This window comes from Phoenix dactylifera, chromosome 5 (assembly GCF_051530095.1).
Source record: "Phoenix dactylifera cultivar Ajwa chromosome 5, Ajwa_hap1_PhDact_Kaust_v1.1, whole genome shotgun sequence".
NCBI classification, from domain to species: domain Eukaryota; kingdom Viridiplantae; phylum Streptophyta; class Magnoliopsida; order Arecales; family Arecaceae; genus Phoenix; species Phoenix dactylifera.
In genome coordinates this window covers 11,210,332-11,237,500 of record NC_143194.1, presented here as the reverse complement: position 1 = coordinate 11,237,500, position 27,169 = coordinate 11,210,332, and the positions used below count along the sequence as shown (strand labels likewise).

Sequence of the window (27,169 nt, the reverse complement as noted above, 5' to 3'; positions counted from 1 at the left end):
GCTGCTCCTTGGGAATCAATCCCATATCCCAGTGTCCAATGAACATGAAACTGATTCCTTTTGATTGACAATAAAATGGAACATTTTTAAAGACTGACATAGAATAAGCAACAATGTCATCAGAGACTGCTATATACAGAGGAGGTGAACTTCTTTATGTTGAAATGTCTTGCTGAGAAAGAATCACTGGATGTGGCAGGGAAGTTGCAGCAGGAGAGGATCTTGGAAGCCTCTCTCTCCCTTCTTCCAATCTGCTCATATTCTTGGTAAATGGAGTTTAAAAAAATTATTCTACAACATGCATGTGATTGCACCAATAGGAGAGTGTATCCAATATGGAGTCAATCGATCTCATATCAAACTGTGGTTTAAATATGAATGTATTGATTGTGTGGGCTAATGTTTTGGGAATGAAAAATCTGATGTTGATGTCACCAATCTCACTGAGTCTATCAGATTGATGGACTGGAATCAGCTGCATATATGGTCTGTCCTTGGTGATGGCTGTGTCATATGCCCCCAGTCCCATTCCAAGCTATACAGCACCAATGAACTTGGAATTACTGAAAATTTTCTTAAATAATTTAGAATGCTGCTCCCAAGTCATTGTTTTACTTCACTTCACTTCAATACTAAATACATTAATAACTTATGTTTCTGTTACGATGTTGTAAATATTTTATTCTCTATATGAATAAGGATTCTTCCACATATTACACAGAAATTTTATTTATACATAATGGTATGTTATCAGAGAAAAAAAATGAAAAATAATTCTATTATTCTTTGATGCGGTAAGTGTTCGATTTATTTTAGTACAGTAAGAGAGGTTTCTCTAATGACGGATGCATGGATGAAGCATTCATTTTTATTGATACATTTTGCGGGGGAACTTGGTTAAAATATTGGCTGAATTTATAAAAAAAAAAAACAAGTTGTATGTCAACCACGAATCTCAAAGTTCAACTTGTATCACAGGCAGATCTCTAGTGATAGCTGAGTTTCCAATTGCAGCAGACCTAAATCGTGCCCAAGGTAATTTAACTGACCAATGACTTAATTGGGAGCATGTCCTTCTTGTAGTACTTCTATGCTTCCCAAGTCAACAACAATACAATGCCTAGGCTGATTGATGACTTCAGCATTGAGGCCAAATAACAAGGATCATTTCTGTACATTAAGATTCTTGAAAAGTTTAAAAAAAATCATATAGGACGTTGATCATACATGGATAATCAATTGAATATGTACATCTACTTAATCATGCAAAATTAATCATTAAAATTGATAGTATCAAATAGCATCATTACATGGTTGCCCTTTAGTAGTCTTTGAATAAACTACAAATAACCTATGAATAAATCTTAAAATTAATTACATGACATAATTCATGATATATTTGAGTTATTTAACACGGTCATAACCTGTCTCAAACTGGATGAAAAGGGAAGAAGGCTGTCAGATTGACTACAACTCGCAGAAACCATGTTAAACTATGAAGGAATTCTATTCAACTAGCACCAAATAATAGTGGCAAGGCTTGATGTTAATTCTTGATCAATGGAAAAATTGTGAAAAGAACAATTTTTTTATTAATCTTGAAAATATTGTTAGTAAAATCAGCATGGAACTCATTATTCTCTGATCAGCTAATATTATTTTCTTGAGGTATCCAATACCCAAAGAAATGTTTCGTATGAAGAAAGAAGCTACTAAATCAAAGTTTTGCTGCCTATGCTATGGTCCTCTGGCGACAAGTACCTCAACAAATTCCATGTTCTTTTGGCTGAAAATGACAAGCTGCACCAAGTGTGACATCGACATCCCTCTTAGTCTCACCATTCTATGCATCATCATGATCATGGCAGCTACAGTGATTGAAGTAGCAGCTAAACAAACTTCCTACTTCAGCTACCTTCCTAACAAAACTTCATCAGCATAAGATGAACACAACAGAAGAAAGACATATCCCAGACATTAGGTGCAAAACTCCTTGAAACTGGTGATTCATTGATAGTTTCAAGAGGCTGTCTTATCATAACTCAAAATGTTCAATAGCATACCTGCCTTCTCCAGAGAAATGCAGCGAACCTGAAGCCATGATGGCGTAAGCAACAATGAGTAATCCTTTGAATAAGTGTCCCTATCAGGGGAAATCTTTATCTTCTAACAGGTTCTTCAACAAAAGTATAGTTTTCCTGTGCCTGCAAAATTATCACTTTCTATGTAACTTCGTGTTGGCTCTCATGTGGCCATTTCCATTTGATTGTTAATCTCAGGGAAAGACAGTCATATAATGAAGTGTATTAGATTCATAAACCATAACCACCCTTTTTATACTACTTAAAAATTACCCGAAGAACAAGAATCCAACAATTATCGTAATCACGTGCAATACTGAAAAAATGGCCACACCTGATCACTTTTTATCAGCTAGCGTGCTGCAGTCCTGCATGTTCCTCCACTGGTAAAGTAGTCTATGATGACAGATCTCAGTCAACCATTCACACCAGTAGTTTGTATCACAAGGACCAGCAACGAAAAAAGCTGAAAGAAAATTGCAGATTCTAGATTGATATGATCAAGCCAATAATACCTTGGATGGATTGTGTCTGGATATCTAATTATAAACTACTTTCTTACATCAACTTTGGGATGAAAGTGCATATCTTTGTTGATAGCTGGTAGCAATTGCATTATTTTGCTATCAGTTTCCTTGTAAAAGAAACCAACAGAACTGCAAAAGCAAGAATCTTTTTAGTATGTGAATATTAATGAAAATTGGTTACTCAGTTGCAACTAAAAAAGGTGTCAAGATTATACTTTAGGCTTCAAATCAGGAAGAGTAGAAAGCTCAATACCATCCAAAAACTGAAGTATATGAAATATTAAAATATTTTGTAGAAGTGTCACTTTAGGTTTCAAATCAGCAAAACCGGAACATTAAATACCATCTTACCATATGGGTTTCTGAGTGCATGGCTATAATAATGAAGGGTCAAAGCATAAAATGAAGATGGATGGAATCATCGAAAAATTAATTGTAATAATGCTTTGTAAGGTGGTACCTAGGTAACATTTGGATTGTAGCACATTCTGATACTCATATATAAGATACAATATTTAGAACACCAAAATTTCAGGACCAGTAGTCTCCCTGATCCACCCTTCCTCCCCTCAACTCGTCTTATGGTGAATCAAACTCAAGATATGCTTCAACCATGTATTGCATGTATGGACCATCATACATATACTCCAGCAGGTCATCTGTGGCAGCATGCACTTTTTTATTCACCCCCGAGTGTTAAGATGTTTACTTTCATTAGAAACATAGAAATGTTAAAAGAGACGAAGCTCCTATTGCAAGGATGCTTCAAAGATCAAGTTTCTTGACATATCAAACACTTGGACAAGATCCACCGTCTCAGTACCGAGCTCCATGTTGTAGCATGCTGGTATAGGGTCAGTATGCCCAATATGGAGGTCGCTTTGGTATACCGAGATTCAGTATGCCCCCCTTACCGAGTCTCAGTTCAGTACCAATAGGTACAATACGCCAGTTAAGAGGTGGTATGTACCAATATGCCAAACCATGCTTGGACACTTCATGGTTGTTTTAACACTTCAACTAAATCATGATGAAACTACTATGCGATATCGACATTTGGCACTATTTTTCCAGTTGTTTTCCCTAGAATTTTCCCACTAAATGCTAGGTAAATTTTGTTGACAACATAGGCCACAGTCATGGAAGATAATTAATGAACCCAGAGGAGAACTAAGCAAAGAGATTCTAAATGTCGAATTAGAAAGGCAAGGCAGATGGTAGGGAACAATATCAAGTTTCCTATTTCACTCACTTCTTATTCAAGGTATTATAACCAATCTGCCCATAGTTCCATAAACTATTTGTGTCGAAGCTGCCTTTCTGAACCCTAGGATTACAACACCTACTGAAATGAAAAAAAAAGAGGAAAAAACTAGAACCTTGTAGAGCCATCAAATCCTTTTTTGTAACATTTAATCACCTTCATTCAGATCTGACCAACTACATGTCATAGGACAGCGGTCATTCTGTGAAATATTAATAGGGATAAGAAGAAAATATAATATTAACAAGGATTACAAGATAATATCAGATTCCTATCATCAAGACGTACTAGATAACATAAATCTACCATGAAGAAATGGATGTTCACTTCAAAGCTAAGGAGATTCAACAAATCACATGGAGGGCATGCTTGAAAAAGCATTACAGTCCCTGCAATAAAAGTTCTTTTTTTTTTTGAGTGAAGTGCAATAAGAATCCATATGATGCACAAAAAAATGTGTCAAAAAGCTAACAGTAACGAGAAAAAGAACCCAACTACCAACTAATAAATGTCCAAAAATTTAATGTGACTTCACAAAAGAAATTAAAGTAAAACCAAAACACAATTACCAGAAATAATAATTCCCACTCAATTTAGAGTTTTCTAGGAGTGACATTTGGGACATGAGCTGTACGTATTTTCCCTTGGAACTACAAAATGTGTTGGATTGGATGATAGGATAAAAGGGTAGATAAACTAATTAAATATACTCCCTTCTGTTCTAGAAAATGCCCCTTTGGTTTCATGATAGAAAACAAACTCAGAGCATCTAAATATAAAGAGAATTTTGCATTCTCCATGGATAACTAGCCATAAAAACTATAGTTTATTTGAATCCACTAGCAGAAACCAATTGACAAAACTGAAGTCTAGCATCTCAGTGGCTTTCCTAAAGTTCTGCAACAGCCTCTCATCTATTTTCATATGATTCTTATTAGATTTATCATAACATTTCCTGTTTCCTGCTATAGGATCCTTTCAGACAAACATCCCAAATTTCACATACTAATTGCATTTGTTTCCCACAGGCCCACAGTGGCAACTACGAATAAACTACATCAAAAAGGTTGCATGGGGCAATGAAAATAACCAAGTATCCATTTTCCATTCACTTCAAGAATCAGGGATAGTTTTTAAATTTCTCAGTGCATTAAATGTCATCATTATCCAGCATTTTTTCCTAGCTTCTTGTTGTATTTGATCTACTCCTAATTACAAATTCAGCCCCTTGCTTTCAAATCTATTGAAATAAAAGAGGGATTCAGGTTATTTTGGTTATATAGGCCCAATACACCCTGCCATATACATAAATATATCCATATATGAATATGCATGTGTGCATACAATGTTTTAAAAGAATGTAGGCAGCAGAGCGGCACACATTGAAGCAGGTGTCCACACATCAAGACAGCCCAAAATCAATAAAAGGCAAATTATCATCCAAAAAAAAAGAAATATGACCTACTAAATAAGATGTAATAAGTCAAATGGATTTAAAAGCTTGGAAGCATTCCATGTTAATTCACATATTAATCCCATCTTCCATATATAAAATATGATGCAAAACATTAAGCTGGTATCTAGGCAGCCAAGGTGGCAATTTTCAAAATGCTGGTGACCATCTGAGACTGAGTTACATCGATTGTTATCCAACAGAAAAATCAGGTTGCATTAAAAAGGAACCCTAACAATTCAGGTTGAAGTGCTAACTAAGTGATATATGTCATTAAAACTATCCTAAATTATAAAAAAATAAAAATATCTTATACTCAAAAATACTTGACCCAAGCTTCAGCCTCCAACAATTAAGACAACCAAAAGAGCTCAACAGTGTCAATCATTTCTTACCTCAAAAAAAAAAAAAAAAAATCTCTACCATGTCAGCTTAAAAAACGATAAAATACGTTATTAACTGTATTATATCCCACCCTCACCCTGATCTTGGCTGGGCTTCCTCCTTCCCTAGTTCACACAGAGAGAGAGAGAGAGAGAGAGTTTGGCATAGATTCCACCAGTTACATCTTGAAAGCATTATGGAGTGTGGTGACGCTATGAGGCAAGTTAGAATGATAATCAGTTGCTGGAAACAGTGCAAAATCTAATAATATCAGGGAAGCAGATGATAAAAAGGATAATTTATTGATGTACTAAGTTTCTTGGGCAATACATGAGTGATAAACTACGCCCATCACCTATGGTAATCTAGGCTATTTGTTAACCATGATATATAGATAGAATTTACCTTGATCTCACATACTGCAACCCATTTTGGTGGTCCGGAAATGTTGACTAGCCTCCAAACTCATAAATAAAACTTATAAAACAAAACTTTCCCTAAAATGAATGTAGTTGATCTAGAAATGTTTAAAACAATGTACAGCATCTTGCTGGCCCAAATTTAAAATATAATGAGACAGTACACCAAGATTGTAAACCACAGCAAAAAGAATGGCCAGTTGCAGATTATGTAAATAACACTTGCAGTTCAACATGCTAGCTAGCTAATATAATCTCACAAAACTGATGCACAGTAGAAAACTAGAAATCATATTAGAAAGATATTCATATCAACAAGAATAATAAATAAATGTAGAAAAAAATACCTCATTCCATGTCTAGGCCTTGCATCTGTTGCAGACACTGAAATGAAACTTTCGCACCTGCCATTAATACTCTATTCAGATCACATAACATGCAATAAATCTCAGCCCACCTCGGATGTCTTTTATCTGAAGAAATAAATTCATTAAGAACCCCATCAATAATCACTCTACTGTATCCCGCTATCTTTTTCACCCCTCTGCTATCCATAGCCTTTCTGATCTTGTCAGAATAGTTCCACTTCCCACAAGCAGCATATGTGTTAGATAACAAAATATAGCCACCTTCTTCCTCGGGCTCCACCTCTAACAGCTTTCCAGAAACAGCCTCTGCAATTTCCATATTTTGATGGACCTTACTAGCACTTAAAATAGCTCCCCAAATAGACCGTGTAGGTTTCATTGGCATCCCCTTAATCACATTGATCGCCTCAGTCAGCTTCCCTGATCGTGCAAGAAGATCAACCAGACACCCATAGTGCTCTACTCCTGGCTCAATATTGTAGCTTTGTTTCATACTCTCAAAAATTTTATACCCCTGGTCCACCAAACCAGCATGACTACAAGCAGTAAGAACAGCAACTAAGGTCACAGCATTTGGCATTACACCTTCTTCCAGCATTTTCCAGAACAATTCTAAAGCTTTGATTCCATGACCATGGAGTGCAAGACCTGTGATCATAGTTGTCCATATTGTAACATCTCTTTCATAGACCATTTCAAAAACAATATAAGATCTTTCAATATTTCCACATTTGCAATACATATCTATCAATGCTGATCCCAGGAAAGCATCCAGAGTTCCATGTGCCTTTACAATCCAACCATGTACACATTTCCCATTATGCAGAACTCCCATCTCTGCAGCAGCAGAAATCAAAGCAATGGCAGTCATCTTATCAGGTCTAATTTTACATGCAAACATTTCCCTACATAGTTTCATCGCTGTTCTGAAATCCCCCATACGAGCATACCCAGCAAGAATAGAATTCCATGAAATCAGGTTCCTGAAAGGTGTTTCACAAAAAAGCCTGTAGGCAATATTTAATTCACCAGCATTGGCAAATCCTCCAATAATTATGTTCCATGAAGTGTCATCAGTCTCATCAATTCCATCAAACACCTTCATAGCAGTCTTCATCTCCCCACATTTTGCATACATATCTAAAAGAGCATTGTTCAAGATTAAGCCCCAGCCACTGAAAGGCATCCTCCGTACGATCAACCCATGTACAGACTTCCCCAAATGTGCATCTCTCAGCTGGCCACAGGACAAAAGAAGACCCACAATGGTATACTGATCAGGTTCAATAGCTGAAACAGTCATGTCATGGAGCAATTTGAGTGCTTCCATGCTATATCCGTTTCTGGCATACCCAGCTATCATGATATTCAATGAAACAATATCTCGGTTGAGCATACAGTGAAACACCTGTCGAGCAAGAGCCACTTCTCCACTCTCCAAATACATCTTCATAAGAGAGTTTTGTAGATACACATGTGAACTGAAGCCATTTATGATGACATGACCATGAATCTGCTTTCGCTCTGAAATATTTCTGGATGACTTAAGGAGGGAGAGAAGGGAGTGCTCGTCAGGAAAAATACCTGATGAAAGCATAGATTTATAGAGGTTGAGAGATTGGCTCGATGAGAAAGATAGAGCTGATATCATAATGTTGTAAATGTAGAGATTCGGATGGGGAGTGAAGTGCTTAAAGAGGAGAACAGCCTCATTCAGATGCCAAGGGTGAGAAACTGCAGAGAAGTATAGGAGCCTACTCATGGGAAAAGTCTGGGTAACAAGGTGGAGCCTCATCATTTGTGCCAATATTTGTTTGAAGTGATCACTATTTCTGCATTTCTCAAGAAGAATAAGTGTTGGGTGTTCAAGGCGTAGGGAAACAGTAGGATCCCAACTCCTACTGATTTTTGCAGCAGAAGAGCAGAGACGGAAGCCATAATGAGTATGGCAAACCAAGAAGAGAGGTATTTTGGTTCTCCTTAATGATGTCATAGAAAAAAAGCCAAGGACTACCAATAGCAATGGACAGTCAGATGAAAAACTTTTACTCAGGGAATGAAGAGAGGAAAAATGCATGAGATGACAAAGATGGGAAAGAGAATAAGCTAAGGTAATAGAGATGGAGGACTTTCAGAATGTTAAAAGAGAGAAGAAGAAAGACCACATATCAGTAAACAGAAAAATAATTTATACATTTTAGCATTGCATATGAAAATGGGGCTGCATGATTGGTTGTAGTCATTCAGAACCACACTTCCGGGACACCTTTCTTGTATGGACAAGGAAAATGGTGCTCTTAGCAATCAATAGAACATTATGATTCAGAAAAGAACCTCCTGTTTCATGAGACCCATATTAAAGTACAAATTCTGTAATTTAGGTATGTCCAAATTAAGTGTAAGTTTTTTTGCCAAGGACGTTGAAACTCAAAGATACTGTTGGAAGAATGTGTTTTATTTACAATTGTCTGTAGATATACAGACATGAAATGAATGTAAGGCCAGTTATCATTAAATATTATCACCAAAAAAGGTTACACCCAAGAATCTCATGAAGGTGCAAGTAACCTCCAAGGATGTTACAACACTCACCACCAGGAACATGCTGCCATGATCACTGAAAAGAATTCGTGTATGGCATAGTAATCCAGCAATTAGCATCTAAAGCTCTCCTCAATTCAAATTGAGGCGAAGGGTAGCATATCGTTAACAATCCAGGAGCTATACAAACACCCCGGAAAAAAAAAAAAAGCAAATTTTTGAGATCTAGGCAACCGAAAACAAGCATCGTGGTGGGAAAGGTAGGGGTTGTCAGACACTAACCGCTACTCGGGCTGTTGATGCGGACCAGCCACCATCAAATCCCGATTAGATGCGAGGTTTTGCTCTGCGTGCAGCGAGCAAAGAGAGGTGAGGGTGAGGGGCTGAGGGCAGAAGCAAAGCCTGCAAAGCCCCCCCGTCTGCCCGGATTTTATCGACTTTTAGGTCGGGGCTGGTGGTGCCAACGACATCGGATCGGATTGGGTGAGGTAGAGGTCGGATCGAATCCGGATCCAATCTATCAATCCAAATATAATTTATTTATTAAATAAATCAAAATTTTAAATCTAAATTCGATTTATTACTTAAACTCATCCCAGCTAATTCATTTATTAAACAAATCAGGTTAGACTAAACGGATTATATAGATTTTTAATGAATTAAATAGATTTATAAAGGTAGGTCGGATTAAATAAAACATATTAAAGAAGTTTTAAATTGATTAAAGATGTTTAAAATAGGTTAAATAGATCAGGTTATGACCCGACATAATTATTAAGCGAGTCAAAACAAGTTAAACGGATCAAAGATTTAAACATCAACCCAACCAATTTAATAAATAGGTCTACATGAGTTGACCCATCTATGTCAAACCCAAATCTATCTATGTCAAACCCAAACCTGCTTAAAACGGCTCGTCCATGGGTAGAGTTGACAGATCAAATAATAAATTGCCACTCCCAATCCGGGCTAGTTCACAAAATCAAACCAGAGTCTAATCTGATTTATATAATTTAATATATATATATATAATCATAATAATATATAAATCTAGCTTAATTTCTTAATTTTTCAATTTCTGTGACATTCCTGTATAATTATGTACCTCTTAATTATATCTCTGTTAAATATTAGGTTTTTATTTGTTAAACCTTCCTAACATTGATGGAAAACAATTTACAGTGCAAGACTATGAGAAAAAGGCCAAAGAAGGAACATTTATTAAATTAAGATTTCATCATTCCCATGATTTTATAGATAATAAGAGTTCCAAATCTAAAATCTAAATTTTTAATGATTTTATTGCTTATAGAAATAGCAAAATTCAATCTTGTTTACTTTAAAATTCTAATATACAAATAAATTAAATTGCTTTATAAGAAAGGTTTATTAGTATCTAATCCACATTACTTTTTCAAATTTATTTTATATAAAATATGTAGTAGTAGTCATATGCAATCGCACATTCATTCTAACTAGTATATACCCATATATACTGACAAAAATATACGTATGTATGTATGTACATAATATATGGTAGGATTCCACCTTTCTTTTCCAAAAAAAAAAAGAAAAGAAAAATTCACCATATTCTATAAAGGGAGCACAACTCCTTTCCCTCTACTACTGTGACTCTTCTATTTCCGTCCTGTGGCTTCTTGTAATCATCTAAATGGCAGAAGCAAATTGTAATATCTCGTATTTGGGGGTGGTTCTATATACACCCCCCCTATTGCTCAGGACACCCCCCAAAAATTAAAAAAAAATTAAATACTCTCTACACCCCCCCATTTGCTAAGGACACCCCTAAAAAATTAAAAATTCCTAAATTACCCCCCACCCTTCCCACCCCCTCACCTAAATTGCTCTCTACACCCCCCAAACCCCCCCCCCCACCCCGCTCTTCCCCTCCAAAACACCCGCCGGCTTCTCCCTTCCGCCCAAAAAACCTCGCCTCAAGCACCTCCCCGGCCATCTCCCGAGCAACGAGCACCTCGCCGGCGGAGGAGGAGGGGGGAGGCGGAGGAGGAGGACGGGGAGGCGGGGGGAGGCGGAGGGGGAGGTGGGGGATGGGGAGGAGGAGGAAGGAGGACGGGGAGGTGGGGGAAGAGGAGTGAGAGGAGGTGGCGGAGGAGGAGGGGGGAGGCGGAGGAGGAGGACGGGGAGGTGGAGGGGAGGTGGAGGGGGAGGACGGGGAGGTGGAGGGGAGGTGGAGGGGAGGAGGGGGGGGAGGTGGGGGATGGGGAGGAGGAGGAAGGAGGACGGGGAGGTGGGGGATGGGGAGGAGGAGGAAGCGGGCGCAGGGGGGAGGGGGGGAGGAAGACGAGGCGGAGGGGTGATGGGGGAGGCGGAGGAGGAGGAGGAGGAGGAGGAGGAGGAGGACGGGGAGGTGGGGGATGGGGAGGAGGAGGAGGAGGGGGAGGGGTGATGGGGGAGGCGGGGAATCAGGAGGGGTAGGAGGGGGGAGGCGGAGGAGGAGGACGGGGAGGTGGGGGATGGGGAGGAGGAGGAAGCGGGCGCAGGGGGGAGGGGGGGAGGAAGAGGAGGAGGAGGGGTGATGGGGGAGGCGGAGGAGGAGGAGGAGGAGGCGGCAGTGAGGAGGAGGGGGAGGGGAGGTGGCGGCAGTGAGGCGGAGGAGGAGGAGGAGGAGGCGGCAGTGAGGAGGAAGGGGGGGTGTACTGAGAAAATTTCAAGGGCAATATGGTAATTACACTAAAGGTTAGTTTGGGTTTTTTTTTTTTGGTTTTTGGGGGGTGTCCTTAGCAATAGGGGGGGTGTATATAGAACCACCCCGTATTTGGGCCTAGTCCACCTGGCTCAAAGACCCAAAAGATAGGGAAGAAGAAAAAAAATTCGTATGTGCCATGCATGCGCAAGGAGGGAATAGGACTCTCAATAAAAGTCTTCTTTCTCTTGAGTTCGTTCGACAAAAATCCAACTCTAGGATAGATTCCCGTTGCAACTGAGCTCTATTTAGAGCTCCTCCCATCCTTTTGTCTACCCTACCGAAGATCTAGCCTCGATCAAAGCACACCGCCAGAAGATTTCCTCAAATTTCTCTTCAAATACTAATTATCATTTATACTGTCGCTGTAGCCAAATGCCGTCAGAAACCAGGTGAGGACCCGGCCTCTCGATCTACCCTTCTTCCCCTTCTCCCGAACTCCTTGGAGCCTCGATTCCGGCTGATAATCATCGGAACTTAGTGAAAAAGAGGATGCTCTAGTTTCGTTGTTCTAGTGGACCAACTATGTTTTCTTCTTGCTTTTGGCATGTTTTGCCATCGATGCCTGTCACCGGGGATCCCTTCGATTCCCTACAATGGCTTATGGCCTTGGCCGGAGTTCCGGCCATCTGGATGCCTCGGTTTTATGATTTAAGGGGTTGAAACGCCTATTTTTGATCGGTTGTAGCACCGTCAACCGCTTATTACCGCCGACCATAGGTCAACCGCTTATTGCCGCCGACTGTAGGTCCCCTAACCCTTAGGCAGCACCCGCAACCAATCTCTCTCTTCCTCTTCCTTCAATAGAGAGAGAAGTTTGTTCTTTCTTTTTTTTCTCTCTTTCCATTCTTTCTCTTGTTTCTCTCTCTACTTGGACTTTCTCTCTTTACTCTCTCTCTAGGGTTGTTAGATCCGGTACAAACTTCTCTCGATGATTTTGGATCAACCCTAGTGAAGGAGGTCTTGATCCATGGCCATCGGGCCGCAATGCCCTCCCCCACCTTGGGCCTTCTAGGATATTATTAGATTTGGTCATCCTCAGTTTCTGTTGAACAACCTGTACCCTAGTCTAAACATGATTAGATGATTTTCGACTTGATTAGATCGACTAATGTATCAGGCACTTTCGCTTGGTTAGCACTACAAGGATGTTGGAATTTAGAATTTTTATTTTTAGAATAATTATGATGAAATTTTAATGAAAATATATTTTTTGAATATTAGGCTCTAAGAGAGATTTTTGGAATTGATTGGTTTTGTTAATTGGATTACGCTCGCAAGGTAAATAATGTAACTCTTTTTTTAGATTTATCTGCAAATTATAAATATTTTCTAAATCAAATTATTCTTAATTTACAAACTTGATGCATTGTGTTTTATTTTTATATATGCCTTTTTCTGGAATATTGTATGATTCTTAATCAAACGTATTAGTTTCGATATGGATTATACTCGATTGATTTTGATATTATATGTTTTATGTATTTTACGATTTAGAACACTTAACATGCTTTTGAGGAAAAAAGTTTTGATTCAAAATGGGTTTGGACTCGTAGCTAGATTATATTTTTATATCCTACTAGGGTTGTACGTTGGCATTTCGATGCCTTGCTAGTAAGATTGTATATTGACACTTTGATATCCTACCAATGGGGATTGTACAATAGCACTTCAATGCCCTACCAACGAGGGTTGTAGTTAGCACTTTGATACCCTGCCAGTGGAGGTTATACACTGATAATTGATACCCTACCATTGAGGGTTATACGGTAATACTTTGATGTGGTCATAGTTCATAGCTGTTGAGACTTGAGATAAACTTAATATTTTGTAAATTTAATTTATGAACGAAATTTGAACTTTGAAATGACTAGATAGTGCTGAGATTTAGTTTAGATTTGGTTTTGAATTGATATACTTTGCATGTTTAATTTTGATATATTAATATTTTGTTATTTGATTATCTAGCTAAAGTGTTCATTACCTATTTGGTTGTATAGCTCATTATACGATTTCTTACTATTTTTATAGAATTAAAGAACTAGCTTGAATTGAAAATTTATCATGGGAGAGTGACTAGAGACAAAATTTTAACATTTTTGTTTAGATTAAGTTTTTGTTAGAGTTGAAATAAGACTTTAGAATATTATTTAGTTTTGTGAGATATTTAATTTTGATTTAGTTATTTAAATTAAAGTTTGAATATTAATTATTTAAAATTATTTCTTTTTTTGATTATGATATCATGTTGAGATGCTTTGTATACCTGTGAAAAGAGTTTTCTATAAGTGTACACTAGTTGCTACGACCTCTGGCTTGCGATTTTGGATTAGAGACGTGACACAAATATCTGGTTATATACAAAGACAACTTTACCTTGCTTTAAAAATGACTTGGTATATTTTGAAAATGCAAATGTTAAGACACACTGCACACTGAAGCTCAACTCTAAAGTGAAGCTTGACATGCCCTGTCCCATTGTTTTAAAAATGGTATATTATAATTTATTTCCAAGGTAAAAAAGTCTTGGCTTTCTTGATCCATTGACCCATGACATCAAAAATAGAAAATAAATATCAATAAATAGAAAAATATTTAAAATTCTAGAAAAAGATACGAAAATTGGAAAGTTTACAGTAATAATTCAATCATCTAAAATTTAGAAAGAAAATTGTCAGAAAATTTTTATATAATTTAAGAAAATATGTGAAACTTATAAATAGTAAAATTTAAAAATATCCAAATATTAAATGAATGCATTTTTTCATTTTCTAGGAAAGAGAAAGTATAGAATTTTTTTAATGAATGAATAGATATTATTAAAATTGTTTCATCTAATGACACACATTTCATAAGTATAATAAAACATAACAATGAAATAAGATCGTATATTATGTCACCGATTAAGATATTGTTAATTTTGCAATAGTTCATGAGTTTCAGCCAAAACTCTAGATATATCATTTTTTCCAGTCCTTAAGTGACCTGATCTGCTGGTGCTCATGGTGATAGGTCGAGCAAGTTGACCCAGTCGATCCATTGGGTTACCAAGTACTACCTGCAACTTACCAACTCCAGTTCCTTACCTTTGTCCTCCTAGGCAGTAAGAATGAGTCACCCTTTCCATTGCCCCATCTCCGATTAAGAAATGAAGAATAATTCCCATACCCTTTAATGCAAATCTGTTGCCCACCATGACAACCCAAGAGGGGTGGAGGCGGTAGAGGGAGAATGCAGATATAAAGATGTTGTGAGTGATAAACGATCATGCAAATATAAAGTAAATAATACTATCAACAACAAGACACAAATTTATAGTGGTTCGATATCAAACCTAGCATCTACATCTACTCCCCAATAGACTATTCTTGGAATTCCACTATAATCATTCTCAAAGATTGCAGCTTAATTGTTTTAGATAGGCTCACAATCAACCAAGTTGATTTTCATAGTTAATCAATCAAAACCTTCTCAATTAAGCCCCTAGGCTTGAAAACAATCCAATTCAAGATTTGGATGAGATGAACATTTCCCTAAGTTTCAGCTCTTAAAACTTGTTACAACAGAAAATAGGATTTTTCAATAAAAAGAAACTAAAGCCCCTTAATAACCTGATTGAGACTTGATAGAGTTTTTGAAGGAGTGGTTAGCCTTGAGTAAGCTCTGAAGCTCTACTCTAAATGTTCTTGAATATAGAAGATATGAGCTTTGAGCCTCACACTTAATGCACTCTTTTTGTTTTCACTCCTCATTAATTCATTTTTTTTCTTCTCTTTTCATCTACTTTCTTTCTTATGTGTTCCCATGCATTTATATTCTCAAAAATCAGTTATAAGATGTTTCTAGCTGTTGGATAGGTTAAAAAAGCTGTTGGGAGTGAAAATTACTGGATTGATTTTGCCAAAAAACTAGCCATTTTTGTTGGACGGGTCAACTTGACTTCTTTAGGGATCGATTCGTAATTTTCAGAGATTGACTTGAAAAAGCTGTTGTTTTTATTGCGCTCTGTCTTTTGCTCGTGGTCATAGTAAGATTGACTCAACTAGCCACTAAGGTCGACTTGTTACCATCGAAGATCGACTCGCGAAAGAACTATTTTTGATTGCATTCTGTTTTTTGCTTGCGGCCATTCTTGGGTTAACTCGACTTGTTTGGGGTCAACTCGAGCTTGACAGAAGTCGACTCATAGTTCTTTAGAGTCAACTCATCCCCTTCAAAAACTCCTAGAATTTTTTAAAAACTTCTCGACCTTTGACAATTATTCTTCTAGGCTTTTCTAACCTTTCAACCTCATTTAGCTTCTTATAAAATAAATTTAATTTTTTCAAGAATACAAAATTATTAGTATTATTCTCAAACATTTTATACCCATCAAAATCAATCTATTGGGTCAACAAAATCCAATTTGAGGGGTGGCTGATACAAGGAAGTGTAACTCTACTTTCCATCTTTATCTTTCTCAATGACAAGGTCTTGGCAACCATCTAATTAAATTTTTGCCATAAGGTTGTGTCACACCCTATACCTGAAAGCAGGATTTAGCTCATGAAAGCAACTAAAACTCCATGTGAAGATTCGATGAAATGCGATGATATTGGCGTATAAAAATTTAAAGTTCTCTAACAAAAAAAAGAAATATTGTAAGCAAACCAAAATATATAACTTATAGAAATAATACAGATGTTTCACATAATATTTCATGTCTTCAGAAGGGTCCAATTAGACTTTCAAAACCAGTCATATTTCATTCATACTCAGCTGATTCTCCTCGCCCCTAGCTGTAGGCATAAGCAGGGTGGTCTTTTTTATTCCACAGGTTATCACAATATTTGCTGGATGATTTTAGTCAGTGAACATGATGAGTTAGAAGGAAAAATATCAATCGGGCACGGGAAGCAATACTAATTTACATGAAATATTACTTAAACATATGCTAAATATTTAACTTCCTTCGAAATAGAAAATTGTTTTTTAATTTTACTACAAATTGCAAATTATTGGTATTGTGCCAAAATTTCAACTTCAAATGCCAAGGAACTTAAATCTGAAGATCTTATAAATTCTATTATTACACAATCATTGCAAAAACCTAGAAGTCCAGTATAAGTCTCATACATTATCTCCAAAATATACTACTCGTCCCAGTACTACTTAGCACAAGGGTTCATGTTTCACCCTTGCAAAAATACATACATATTATCCAAGTTTACAACATAACAGATTTTAGAGTACACAAAATGCGATCTGTCACCTGGAGCATCAAAAAGCCAATGAATTTGACAAAGGGCACAAACTTCACTGTGAAGGATTAAGGCCCTGTTTGGGGGAGCTTTTGGAGAGCCAAAAAGCACTTTCTGGCCCTCCAAAAGTACTTTTGGAAAAAAAAGTGTGTTTGGTAAAATTTTCAAGAAGCTGTTTCAGCTTTTGCGGGAAGCTGAAAACAGCTTTTTGGCAGAAGCTCCAATTTGGAGCTTTTGGGAGGAAGCTGTTTCAGCTTTTTCGGAAAGCTCTATTTTTGACAAAAATGCCCCCATTAAAATCTAATAATTACATAGCTTGCCCCTTTATAAACCTAAAAAATCTGGTTGAGCCAAGAACCCTAGCCGTCAGAGTTCTTTCCGTAAGAGAAGGTATTTTTTTTTTAATTTTTGTATGCATTCCTTGAACAACATTTTAGAATAAAAAAAATTTAATCCTTCTCTGCACCTTTCAAAATCAATGTGTTGTTTTTTTTTTTTTTAATCATCACCTCGCGGCCCGTCCTCCTCGATCATGGACCACGAAGAACCACCCCTGGACCACGGCATCGCGGTCCAGGCTGTAGCCGCGACACCGTGGACCGCAGCATTGCGGTCCACGCTGCCTCCTCTCTCGCGGTCCACGGGTGAGACAGAGGGAGGATCTCTCTCTGTTACAGAGAGATCCTCGGTCCATGCTCAAGCCGCGACACCGTGGACCGCACCACCACGGTCCACGGTGCCTCCCCTTACAGAGAGAGAGGATCTCTCTCTGTTACAGAGAGAGAGGATCTCTCTCTATAACACAGAGAGATCCTCTCTCTGTACGCTTAATGATCTCGCGGTCCACGGTGGACCGCGAGATCCTCCCTCTGTTGCAGGGAGGGAGTTCTGGTGGACGGCGAGCTCTTTTCCCTCTCTGTTACAGAGGAAGAGAGAGAGAGAACAGAGAGAGAAATCTCTGTTACATAGAGAGATTTCCCTCTATGGTTCGGGTGGACCAAATTTTTCCTCTCTCTTCGGGTGGACCAAGTTTTTCCTCTCTCTGTTACAGAGAGAAAGATAGATTTGTATTTAGAATTTTAATGGAGTTTGGTAATATTATTGTTGCCTTCTAACTTATGATTGGATCATTTTCTGTCAGGTACTATCACCTAGTGGCTCAGAAATTTGCAATCTCCATTGCACTTTGAAGCTTTAAGAAGTAAGAATACTCCTTTTATTCTTAATTAGCCAAAATATTTTATGCTTATACTTTTGACTTAAAGTCCAAATTACTACTTACATTGTCATTCTTCAACAAAATTCACTACTAGTGATTCCAAGAATGGACATTTTTGATGAATATTGAAGCATGTTTTAATTAAAAGATCTTACACCTTATTGTCATTTTAGTGGTGCATACTATTGTTACTAATACTTCCAATATTGCCAAGAAGATATTGGGTACTCAACATCGTATTTGGCTAATATTGGGAACTTGACAATGTAATATGTTTTGGCCTGAGCGTAGTTAGTGCAAGCAACAAAGTGCAGTTAGGCACAGGTTTATAGTGCAGTTAGGCACAGGTTTTCTAATTTAGTGAAATAGTTTACTGATGCCATCCCTCTCATTCATCTCGATCGTAATTATGAGACATGCCCCCTGGACCTTATTAATCTGACAAATAATGTGCATACAACGTAACCATTACATGATTCAAACTTTAGTCTTCATGATCCGAGCATTGGGAATTTCCAAACAATCTCACAATTTTTTTAAGAGAAATCTCGGTGCGCTATTATTTTTATTCCTTCAGAAATAATCAATTTTCATATTTATTACAGAATCATATGAGCATGTTCTGAGAGCTAAAAGGAAAGAACCTGTAGGTGCTAATGGATTTACAATATAAAATCGAGATACTGGAGGTAAATAAGGTAATAAATGTTCCTATTAATCTGATCTTATTTCCAATAGAAAGAGAGTCCTACAAGATCTGGAAGTTGAAATTTAAAAAGAAAGGAGATCATGGTACGTAGGCAAAATTTTCCTGAGATCATGGAAAAAATGCTGCTACCTAGTTAGGAATGGGAAGAGTAAGTTTATACATGGTAATGGCAATTTCTTTATTTAGTATCATAATAGCCATCCATCAAATCCTTGATTCTATCAAATAATTGACATTCATTAGACATAGAGTTCTATTAAGAAGACTAGCTTGACCAAAAATGGTCAAGAACATAGACGAAACCAGTAAAGCCTGAGATCCATTTAAGAACTGTGCAAGCTGGTGAAAATGCTTATAGTTCTATCAAATAATTGCCTCTTATTGCATGCCTTGTCTAATATCTCATTGTTTTTCTAATATGCTTTACAAGGTGTTTTATTCATATGGATGAAATCATGACTTATGATTGACAAAATGTTTCATGTCTTTGTTGTTGCATTGTAAGAAGAACAAATGTCTAAGAAGAGCCAACATACCCTTGCTATAAATATTTTATACCTTTATTATTGTATTATACTATAAATATTATATTATATTACATTACATTATAATACATTAATATGTTATTTTAAATAATTTAATATTATGTTATATTATGAAAAATTAATTTATACTAATAATTATAATATTTTATACCTTTATTATTGTATTATACTATAAATATTATATTATATTACATTACATTATAATACATTAATATGTTATTTTAAATAATTTAATATTATGTTATATTATGAAAAATTAATTTATACTAATAATTATAATATTTTATACCTTTATTATTGTATTATACTATAAATATTATATTATATTACATTACATTATAATACATTAATATGTTATTTTAAATAATTTAATATTATGTTATATTATGAGAAATTAATTTATACTAATAATTATAATATTTTATACCTTTATTATTATATTATACTATAAATATTATATTATATTACATTACATTATAATACATTAATATGTTATTTTAAATAATTTAATATTATGTTATATTATGAAAAATTAATTTATACTAATAATTATAATATTTTATACCTTTATTATTGTATTATACTATAAATATTATATTATATTACATTACATTATAATACATTAATATGTTATTTTAAATAATTTAATATTATGTTATATTATGAAAAATTAATTTATACTAATAATTATAATATTCTATACCTTTATTATTGTATTATACTATAAATATTATATTATATTACATTACATTATAATACATTAATATGTTATTTTAAATAATTTAATATTATGTTATATTATGAGAAATTAATTTATACTAATAATTATAATATTTTATACCTTTATTATTGTATTATACTATAAATATTATATTATATTACATTACATTATAATACATTAATATATTATTTTAAATAATTTAATATTATGTTATATTATGGAAAAATAATTAATACTAATAATTATAATATTTTATACCTTTATTATTGTATTATACTATAAATATTATATTATATTACATTACATTATAATACATTAATATATTATTTTAAATAATTTAATATTATGTTATATTATGGAAAATTAATTAATACTAATAATTATAATATTTTATACCTTTATTATTGTATTATACTATAAATATTATATTATATTATCTTACATTACATTATAATACATTAATATGTTATTTTAAATAATTTAATATTATGTTATATTATGAGAAATTAATTTATACTAATAATTATAACATTTTATACTTTTATTATTGTATTATACTATAAATATAATATATATTACATTATATCATAATACATTAATATGTTATGTTAAATAATTTAATATTATGTTATATTACCAAATATTAATTTACTCTAATAATTATATTACTATTATGCTATATTAACATAACATTATTTTATATTACAATAATATTATACTATATCGTATATTTATGTATTAATTTATGTTATGTTTTATTATGTTCTGTTGTATAATACTATGCAATGTCCTTTATGGTAATTTTGTCATACAAAAGTACTTTCTCAGTTTGTTTACCAAATACAAAACAAAGTACCACAACACTTTACGAATGTAGTTACCAAACAGCAAACAGCTTTTTATAACAGCTCTACTTCAGACAGCTCTACTTCCAACAGCTCTACTTCCAACAGCTCTACTGCCAACAGCTCCCCCAAACAGGGCCTAAATTTTTGCAACAAATATAAACTTCCAAGTGGGATATACAACAAAACTTTATAATTTAAAAGAGTTTGCACTACAATTGTTGAGGATTATACTGTAAACACTCGAACAGTCAATTACAGATTCAGGAATGCTTGAACCAGCTCATCAGACCTGAGACATAACAATTCAAAATTCTGAAGTGTACTGTACAGATATATTTGAGAAATTTCTGATTTGGCCCGAGGGGCAGACAGCAGAGATTCTCAACTTGCTGTTAACCAGCTACTTGTACAATTGCAAGCGTATGCCCTTTATTTTAAATGAATAAAGAAAGCTTTAGATAATGATTGGCTGTTCACCTTCAAGCTCAGATATGACAATAAGTGAATCTGTCATTTCAAGAAAGAGTGGCTCTGACTTGTTGCTTGGATTTATAATCTACCATGATATGAAAAAGGCTATGGTGAGATCTAAATCCTTCTAATAATGGAATTAAATGGTAACGTGGGAGATATAATCAAGGACCTGCTTGTTTCCCTTTACATAACCAATAGCAACTTCCCGACGCAAAATTGCTCTTTCAGAGAGCTCAGAAAATGATGGGCTCTCACCTTCCCTCATGTAGAGACCAATTTCCTGCAGTTAAATCACAACAATGCATGTGAGACAAATGTGATTATTAAAAAATATAATTCCACCTCCATATTTTCATCTGTAGCAAGCCTTCATTGTCAAAAGATTCAAACAAAATACCTATTACAGAATATAAATTGAGTATGCTTGAGCTTGAACTTATATGCATATTGGATCTACAAAATGCTTGATCTAAGGATTAAACAATGTTGAATACATTATAATGTTCTTGTTAGCAAAATTGAGAGAGAACAATTTACCTTCACATATATCTCATCCCCCTCGGAATCAAGAATGTCTTTCCACACTTCATTCAATTCAACACTTTCGGCCACTGCCATCCAATAGAGGAGTATAGTGTCTAAACTAGGTCTTCTATACAGAATATAATATCTGGAAAAATACTGAAAAAAATATGCTTAAGATGAAAAACCTTGAGCTGTTACAAGGCTCATTACTTCCTCTGTGCCAATAAATGAAAGGGAAGGTCTTATTCTTGAAATCTGTGGATGAAGTAAAAGTGTTATTGTACCCATGATTCCATAAGTTTCAGAGTAGTTAACATAGGCAGACAAATAATTACTTGTTTCCCCAGTCTTGTGTCAACAATTTCAGCAACCAAGTTTTCAACCTGCAAAACATACATGTATTTAGATGCTCTTCTCACTATAGGTAGCATGCACATTAATTAGGATACCTGCAAACATAATTTTGTCCCAAAAGTCTAATTAAACAATCAAGATTCGCTGCCTTAGTATCGGACCCCATACGGGTACCATCCTATTACAATGTCGGTGTACGGTACGATACGAGACTATGAGGCATATCAAGTGTCAGTACGGTACAAGATTGTGTACTGGTACAATACTGGTATGGTACGATCGGTACAGCGAAGCAAGCAAACAATATCCTTCCCACATCATGAGATCGAAAATTTCACTACAAAGCTAATAATCATCTCGCAGTTTTGTGGGTTTGAATACTATGTTTAATCAACTAATGAACAAAATCAAGAGGACAAATCCAAGAAAATCCTTACAAATTACATAGGGAATAGAAGGATTTAGTAGGGCTACTTGAGCATGAGTAAATATCAGATAACACCTTTTCATAAGCTTTTAAATGGCTCAACTCACAAAAAAAACAAACATAAAACGTGAGAGAGAAAATAAATAACATGCTTTCAAAAATAAGCCCCCAATGGCCCTTGTTTTTGTAAATACATAAAACAAAAAGTATTACAAATAGACTTCCGAGCAAGGTCCGCCATACCGGTACCGGTCGGTGTACCGGTGGTGGCCTGGACCGGTACATACCGGCGTCGTACCGATTTCATACCGGTCTGTACCGGTCCCATACCAGTTCTCTAATGATAAGCTACCAATACCAGATTCCACGCTAATCCGGTACCAGTCCCAGGCCGGACCGGTACATACCGGCCCGTACCGGCCAGTACGGCAGACCATGCCTTGGAGTATAACAGAAAACCAATTACAGGTCTCTATAACAGCTTATAAAATCAAATTAGTCCAATATGATATAATCCCGAACCACATTACTCTGGTTCACTCCAACTGCCCTCTAGAAAAAGGAGATCTATCACAACCCTCATTAAGAAGTCATGATTCATGAACAATAATTTACCATCATGTCCAATCAGAAAAGAAACAGCTTTAGGCCTGTTGAACCAGATTAGTTTAATAAAACATGGGATCGGTTCAACCTGAAGAACAATAAACTGGTCAATTCAATTGGTGATTTGGCACAGAAAACAATTTAATAGGTTGCATGATTAAGATCTAATATGAAGATGGGTCTTATAACTTAAGATAAAAAAAGGGCCAGATCCAAAATTTATGATCTTGAACCCATTTAGAAATTTATCTGCCCCAGCCCCATGTTCGCTCCTTCCCTTCCCTTTCTTCTTCATTGTTCGCCAACAGGGCTGCTGCCACCATATCCATGCCCCCTCCACCTATAGGCTAGCGGCTGGCCATTCATTGCTGCTGCCAGCCACTATCGCTGCACGTTGTTTACCAGTCGCCCGCAAGTATGCAAGCAGTATCCTCACTGGCAATCCAATGAGCAGGAATCCAGTAATGGAATTTTCTTTCTTTTCTTTCCTTTGTTTTTTTTTTTTTTTGCAATGATTTTATATCCTATGAGTAGGACAAGGAAAAAGGGCGAATGCCAGGAGAAGAATGTTCTCATACCCATGTAAACAAGAGAAGAGATGTGGAACCTTAGCTTAAATCGCTTCCTCACCTTACTAGCCACATTGTTAGAGTTCTTCAACATCGCCAGATAACCATTGAGAAGAGGCAGGTAGAGACTTCCCCAAGTTTTCCATGCCTTTAAAATCTAGTTCTCAGGATCGGAGCCTGAGAGAGATTGAGGGAGAGAGGGAGAGAATAATAGATGGATGAATTTCAGGTGGTGCTCTACACCTCTTTATAATGTGGAGCTCTACTCCTACAAGAACCCAAACAAGTCCAAAGATGAACTCTATCCCCTGAGGATTGGCTTCATCTTACCTTCTGGAAAGGTTCGATGTGGACATCCTTATTAGGATCAAATTTGACATGGCCCAAAGACTTAACACTTTGAGTACTGGTTGTATTGATTGGAGCCGGCAGCACCATGCTACTGCAACGAAGGAAAATGGTGTTTCAAGATAATAAACAAAAATGTTTCAGTGCATAATCCATCTATGTACCTTGCTGCTATAGTTCATAATACTTACCAATTAATAATTACTAACCTAATTGAATCATTATCGCAAAAGTTTCCACAAGAAGGAAATAAGCTAAGAAAATTGGCAGATAAAGCTGGAATATCTAATCAAGTGCTATCCTCACTAACCTTAATACCATGCTTTTTGCAAATACTTTCAGCAAGGAAAAGGGAATAAGCTGAATGCTTGTCTGCCTGGGTTGGATCTGTGGAAGATGGATGTGAGTTAGGGACTATAAAAAGATAATGGACTTCTTGTTGGAAATTACCTCCAATGAGCCACTCTCTATCAGATATCACAACAATTGATAGTGGTATATCTTTTGCATCCTTGAAAGAATTCCTAATGTTTAATATTGCTTCCTTCAATGTTTCATAATTCACAGGACTGCCCACCTGCATTACAATGTTTATCATAGTGCACACCGCCCATTAAAGACAGAGAGAGAGAGAGAGAGAGAGAGAGAGAGAGAGAGAGAGAGAGAGATAGATAGATAGATAGATAGATAGATAGATAGAGAGAGAGAGAGAGAGAGAGAGAGAGAGAGAGAGAGAGATACCCTGTGTGAAACCTTAATATGTTTCAATTGGCTCTGAAGAACAGGGTTGACTACGCTGTTTCTTTCATCGACAGAAGCTTCTGATAGGATTTCCTGCAATGCTCATTGAAAGAAAAATGACAGCATAAGATATGATACCCTGCATGATAAAAGGTACTAGGTACAAACTTGAATCCTTGGGAATGGCAACTATTTCTCTATAGAAATTCATTAAATGGCATTCCTATCATGTAAGTTAATATTTCTAAAAATTGAGCACTAATAACCACACTATTTCAGTTAAAATTTCAATAAAACAATTAAAAGCTTGAATTGAAAGGAAATGCAATGAAAAATAAGTACCTTACAACCTGAAAACTAGATAATCCCCAGGGTGTAACTAATTTAAAAGCAAATACTAATAAATGCCATCTTACTAAATTTGAAATGAATTTGAAAAATGAATATATACTTGCATTATTTCCTCATGAACAAGGTGACATGGTATCCTCCATGCTTAAGATCTTCTAACTAATGAAAATTATAAATGGTTTGTTCTGGTGCCAGATGTAGCTCTTAGAAAGGAAAACCTACCTTGCTGCAAGCTGAAGCACCTCAGTTTTTACTATTGTTTTAGGAATGATATGCATCCTAGGGCATCTGGTGTCTTTTTCATTCCAACCACACAAAAATCTATAATTGTCAGCAAAGTTCTTTCCATCACTGAGTGGCTCCACTTTTCTTATGAATTCCTTTCCTATCCTTTATGAGCACCAAAAATCCCATTTTTCTATTTATTTTTCCTTATCAGGTGGTTGCCCATTATATATGTTTCCTTTTCTGTATAGTACTTCTCTAGAGAAAGTACAACTCTCTGCACAGGAACCAGCATTCAATGGACACATGCATCCCATGTCTGGCTCTAGTCATAAAATAAGTTTTGCCTTGCACAAAGTCTTAATAGTGGGTCTCAACATGCTTGACATAAAGTCCAGAAAACAGACTGTGATTCTGAACTACAAATACAGTTGGGTCCACAAGGATCTGTAGGCCAAGATGATTGAATGAGCCAGATTAAATAATGATTAGAGTATGAGAATTTTAGGGGAATTTGCCATTGAAGCATCATTTATAATCCAACAATTAGGATACTTGCCTTCCAAGCAATAGATTCAGTTTTGAGTCCCAAAAAACTGCAGAAGTTTTTGTTTCAATTATAGATTCAGTGCTAAAAGAATAAACATTTTTTTTTTTGACTGGTTAAGAGTCTGACATACTCTACTCTACAGTATAACGTTTCTTGCATATTTTGATTTGTTTCTTTGGTGGGCACCTTTATTTTAGAATAAACGAGTTAAATTAATGCAGCTGTAGTCATGTTTTGAATGGATAATTCATTTTTAAGAACTCAACGGACTTATTTTTTTTTAATTAATTTCTATAAAAGTATTAAGAAAAGAGTAGTAATATTACCACTCGAGTAGTAAATTTAGGGCTGACTTCACTTAAGGAATCACAAAAATAAATTTAGGGCTCTGGTCCTGTTTTGTTTCGAAACAAGGGCAACATCCTATGGACGGTGGAGAAGATGAGAACTTTCAACCCTCTCACTCTCCCCCCTTTCTCGGCCTCCCTCCCTCTATCTCTTTTTATCTCTCTCCTCCGTTTCCCCCTCCCTTGCCCAATTTTTCAAACTGACGGGTAGAACCATGCCAATTCGCCCTCGGTATGGTTCGTTATGCACCGAAAGGGTGGTTCGGGCTGGTATGACGAACCTTTCTACTAGCTAAGCTGCACATCTCATCCACTAACTTATTACTTATTATAATTTAAAGTAACAGATCTGTTGGCTTAAGCAACTTAAGAGGTCAGAAGTGCTTTTAGGTGTATATAGTAGTGTTAAAGGTTCGCTGAACTAGTAACAAGAATCTACCTATCAGCAACGGGTTTGGTACGATACCAGTTTGGTATGGTACTGACATATAGTACGGTGTCGTGTGTCGGTTCTGACACTAGCATGCCATTATTTTTTTCAATTTCTTTTAAAGATTCAATGAGTGATCAACTTTTTTCAAATTTTTTGAATGATTTTAAGTATAGTT

The 27,169-nt window shown here is 35.8% G+C and overlaps 2 protein-coding genes across 3 annotated transcripts in view; both read right to left on the bottom strand.

Annotated features, from left to right (window-relative positions):
- Positions 1-1,254: 1,254 nt before the first annotated feature.
- On the bottom strand, positions 1,255-9,498 carry LOC103720509 (Tetratricopeptide repeat (TPR)-like superfamily protein). 2 transcript variants are annotated; one of them, XM_089930673.1, is made up of 5 exons: positions 9,320-9,498; positions 6,476-9,217; positions 2,644-2,737; positions 2,416-2,547; positions 1,255-2,204 (listed from the first exon to the last, which is right to left on the bottom strand). In XM_089930673.1, exon 2 carries the CDS (start codon positions 8,571-8,573, stop codon positions 6,477-6,479), a length of 2,097 nt encoding a protein of 698 aa, XP_089786799.1. In that variant the 5' UTR covers positions 8,574-9,217; positions 9,320-9,498; the 3' UTR covers positions 1,255-2,204; positions 2,416-2,547; positions 2,644-2,737; position 6,476. The 2 variants fall into 2 exon arrangements, with proteins under 2 accessions (XP_089786799.1, XP_089786800.1); XM_089930674.1 differs by having other exon boundaries at positions 6,476-8,624.
- An 11,719-nt stretch (positions 9,499-21,217) lies between these two features.
- Positions 21,218-27,169, bottom strand: part of LOC103720510 (ion channel POLLUX-like protein, putative (DUF1012)) — a 93,555-nt gene continuing 87,603 nt past the window's right edge. The window contains exons 17-25 of the mRNA XM_008810241.4: positions 25,089-25,181; positions 24,798-24,924; positions 24,658-24,734; positions 22,379-22,426; positions 22,229-22,298; positions 22,056-22,129; positions 21,688-21,798; positions 21,522-21,600; positions 21,218-21,333 (exon numbers count right to left, since the gene is read on the bottom strand). Of these exons, the coding sequence (XP_008808463.3) occupies positions 21,305-21,333; positions 21,522-21,600; positions 21,688-21,798; positions 22,056-22,129; positions 22,229-22,298; positions 22,379-22,426; positions 24,658-24,734; positions 24,798-24,924; positions 25,089-25,181 (708 nt within the window). The 3' untranslated portion in view covers positions 21,218-21,304. The remainder of the gene's footprint in view (positions 21,334-21,521; positions 21,601-21,687; positions 21,799-22,055; positions 22,130-22,228; positions 22,299-22,378; positions 22,427-24,657; positions 24,735-24,797; positions 24,925-25,088; positions 25,182-27,169) is intronic.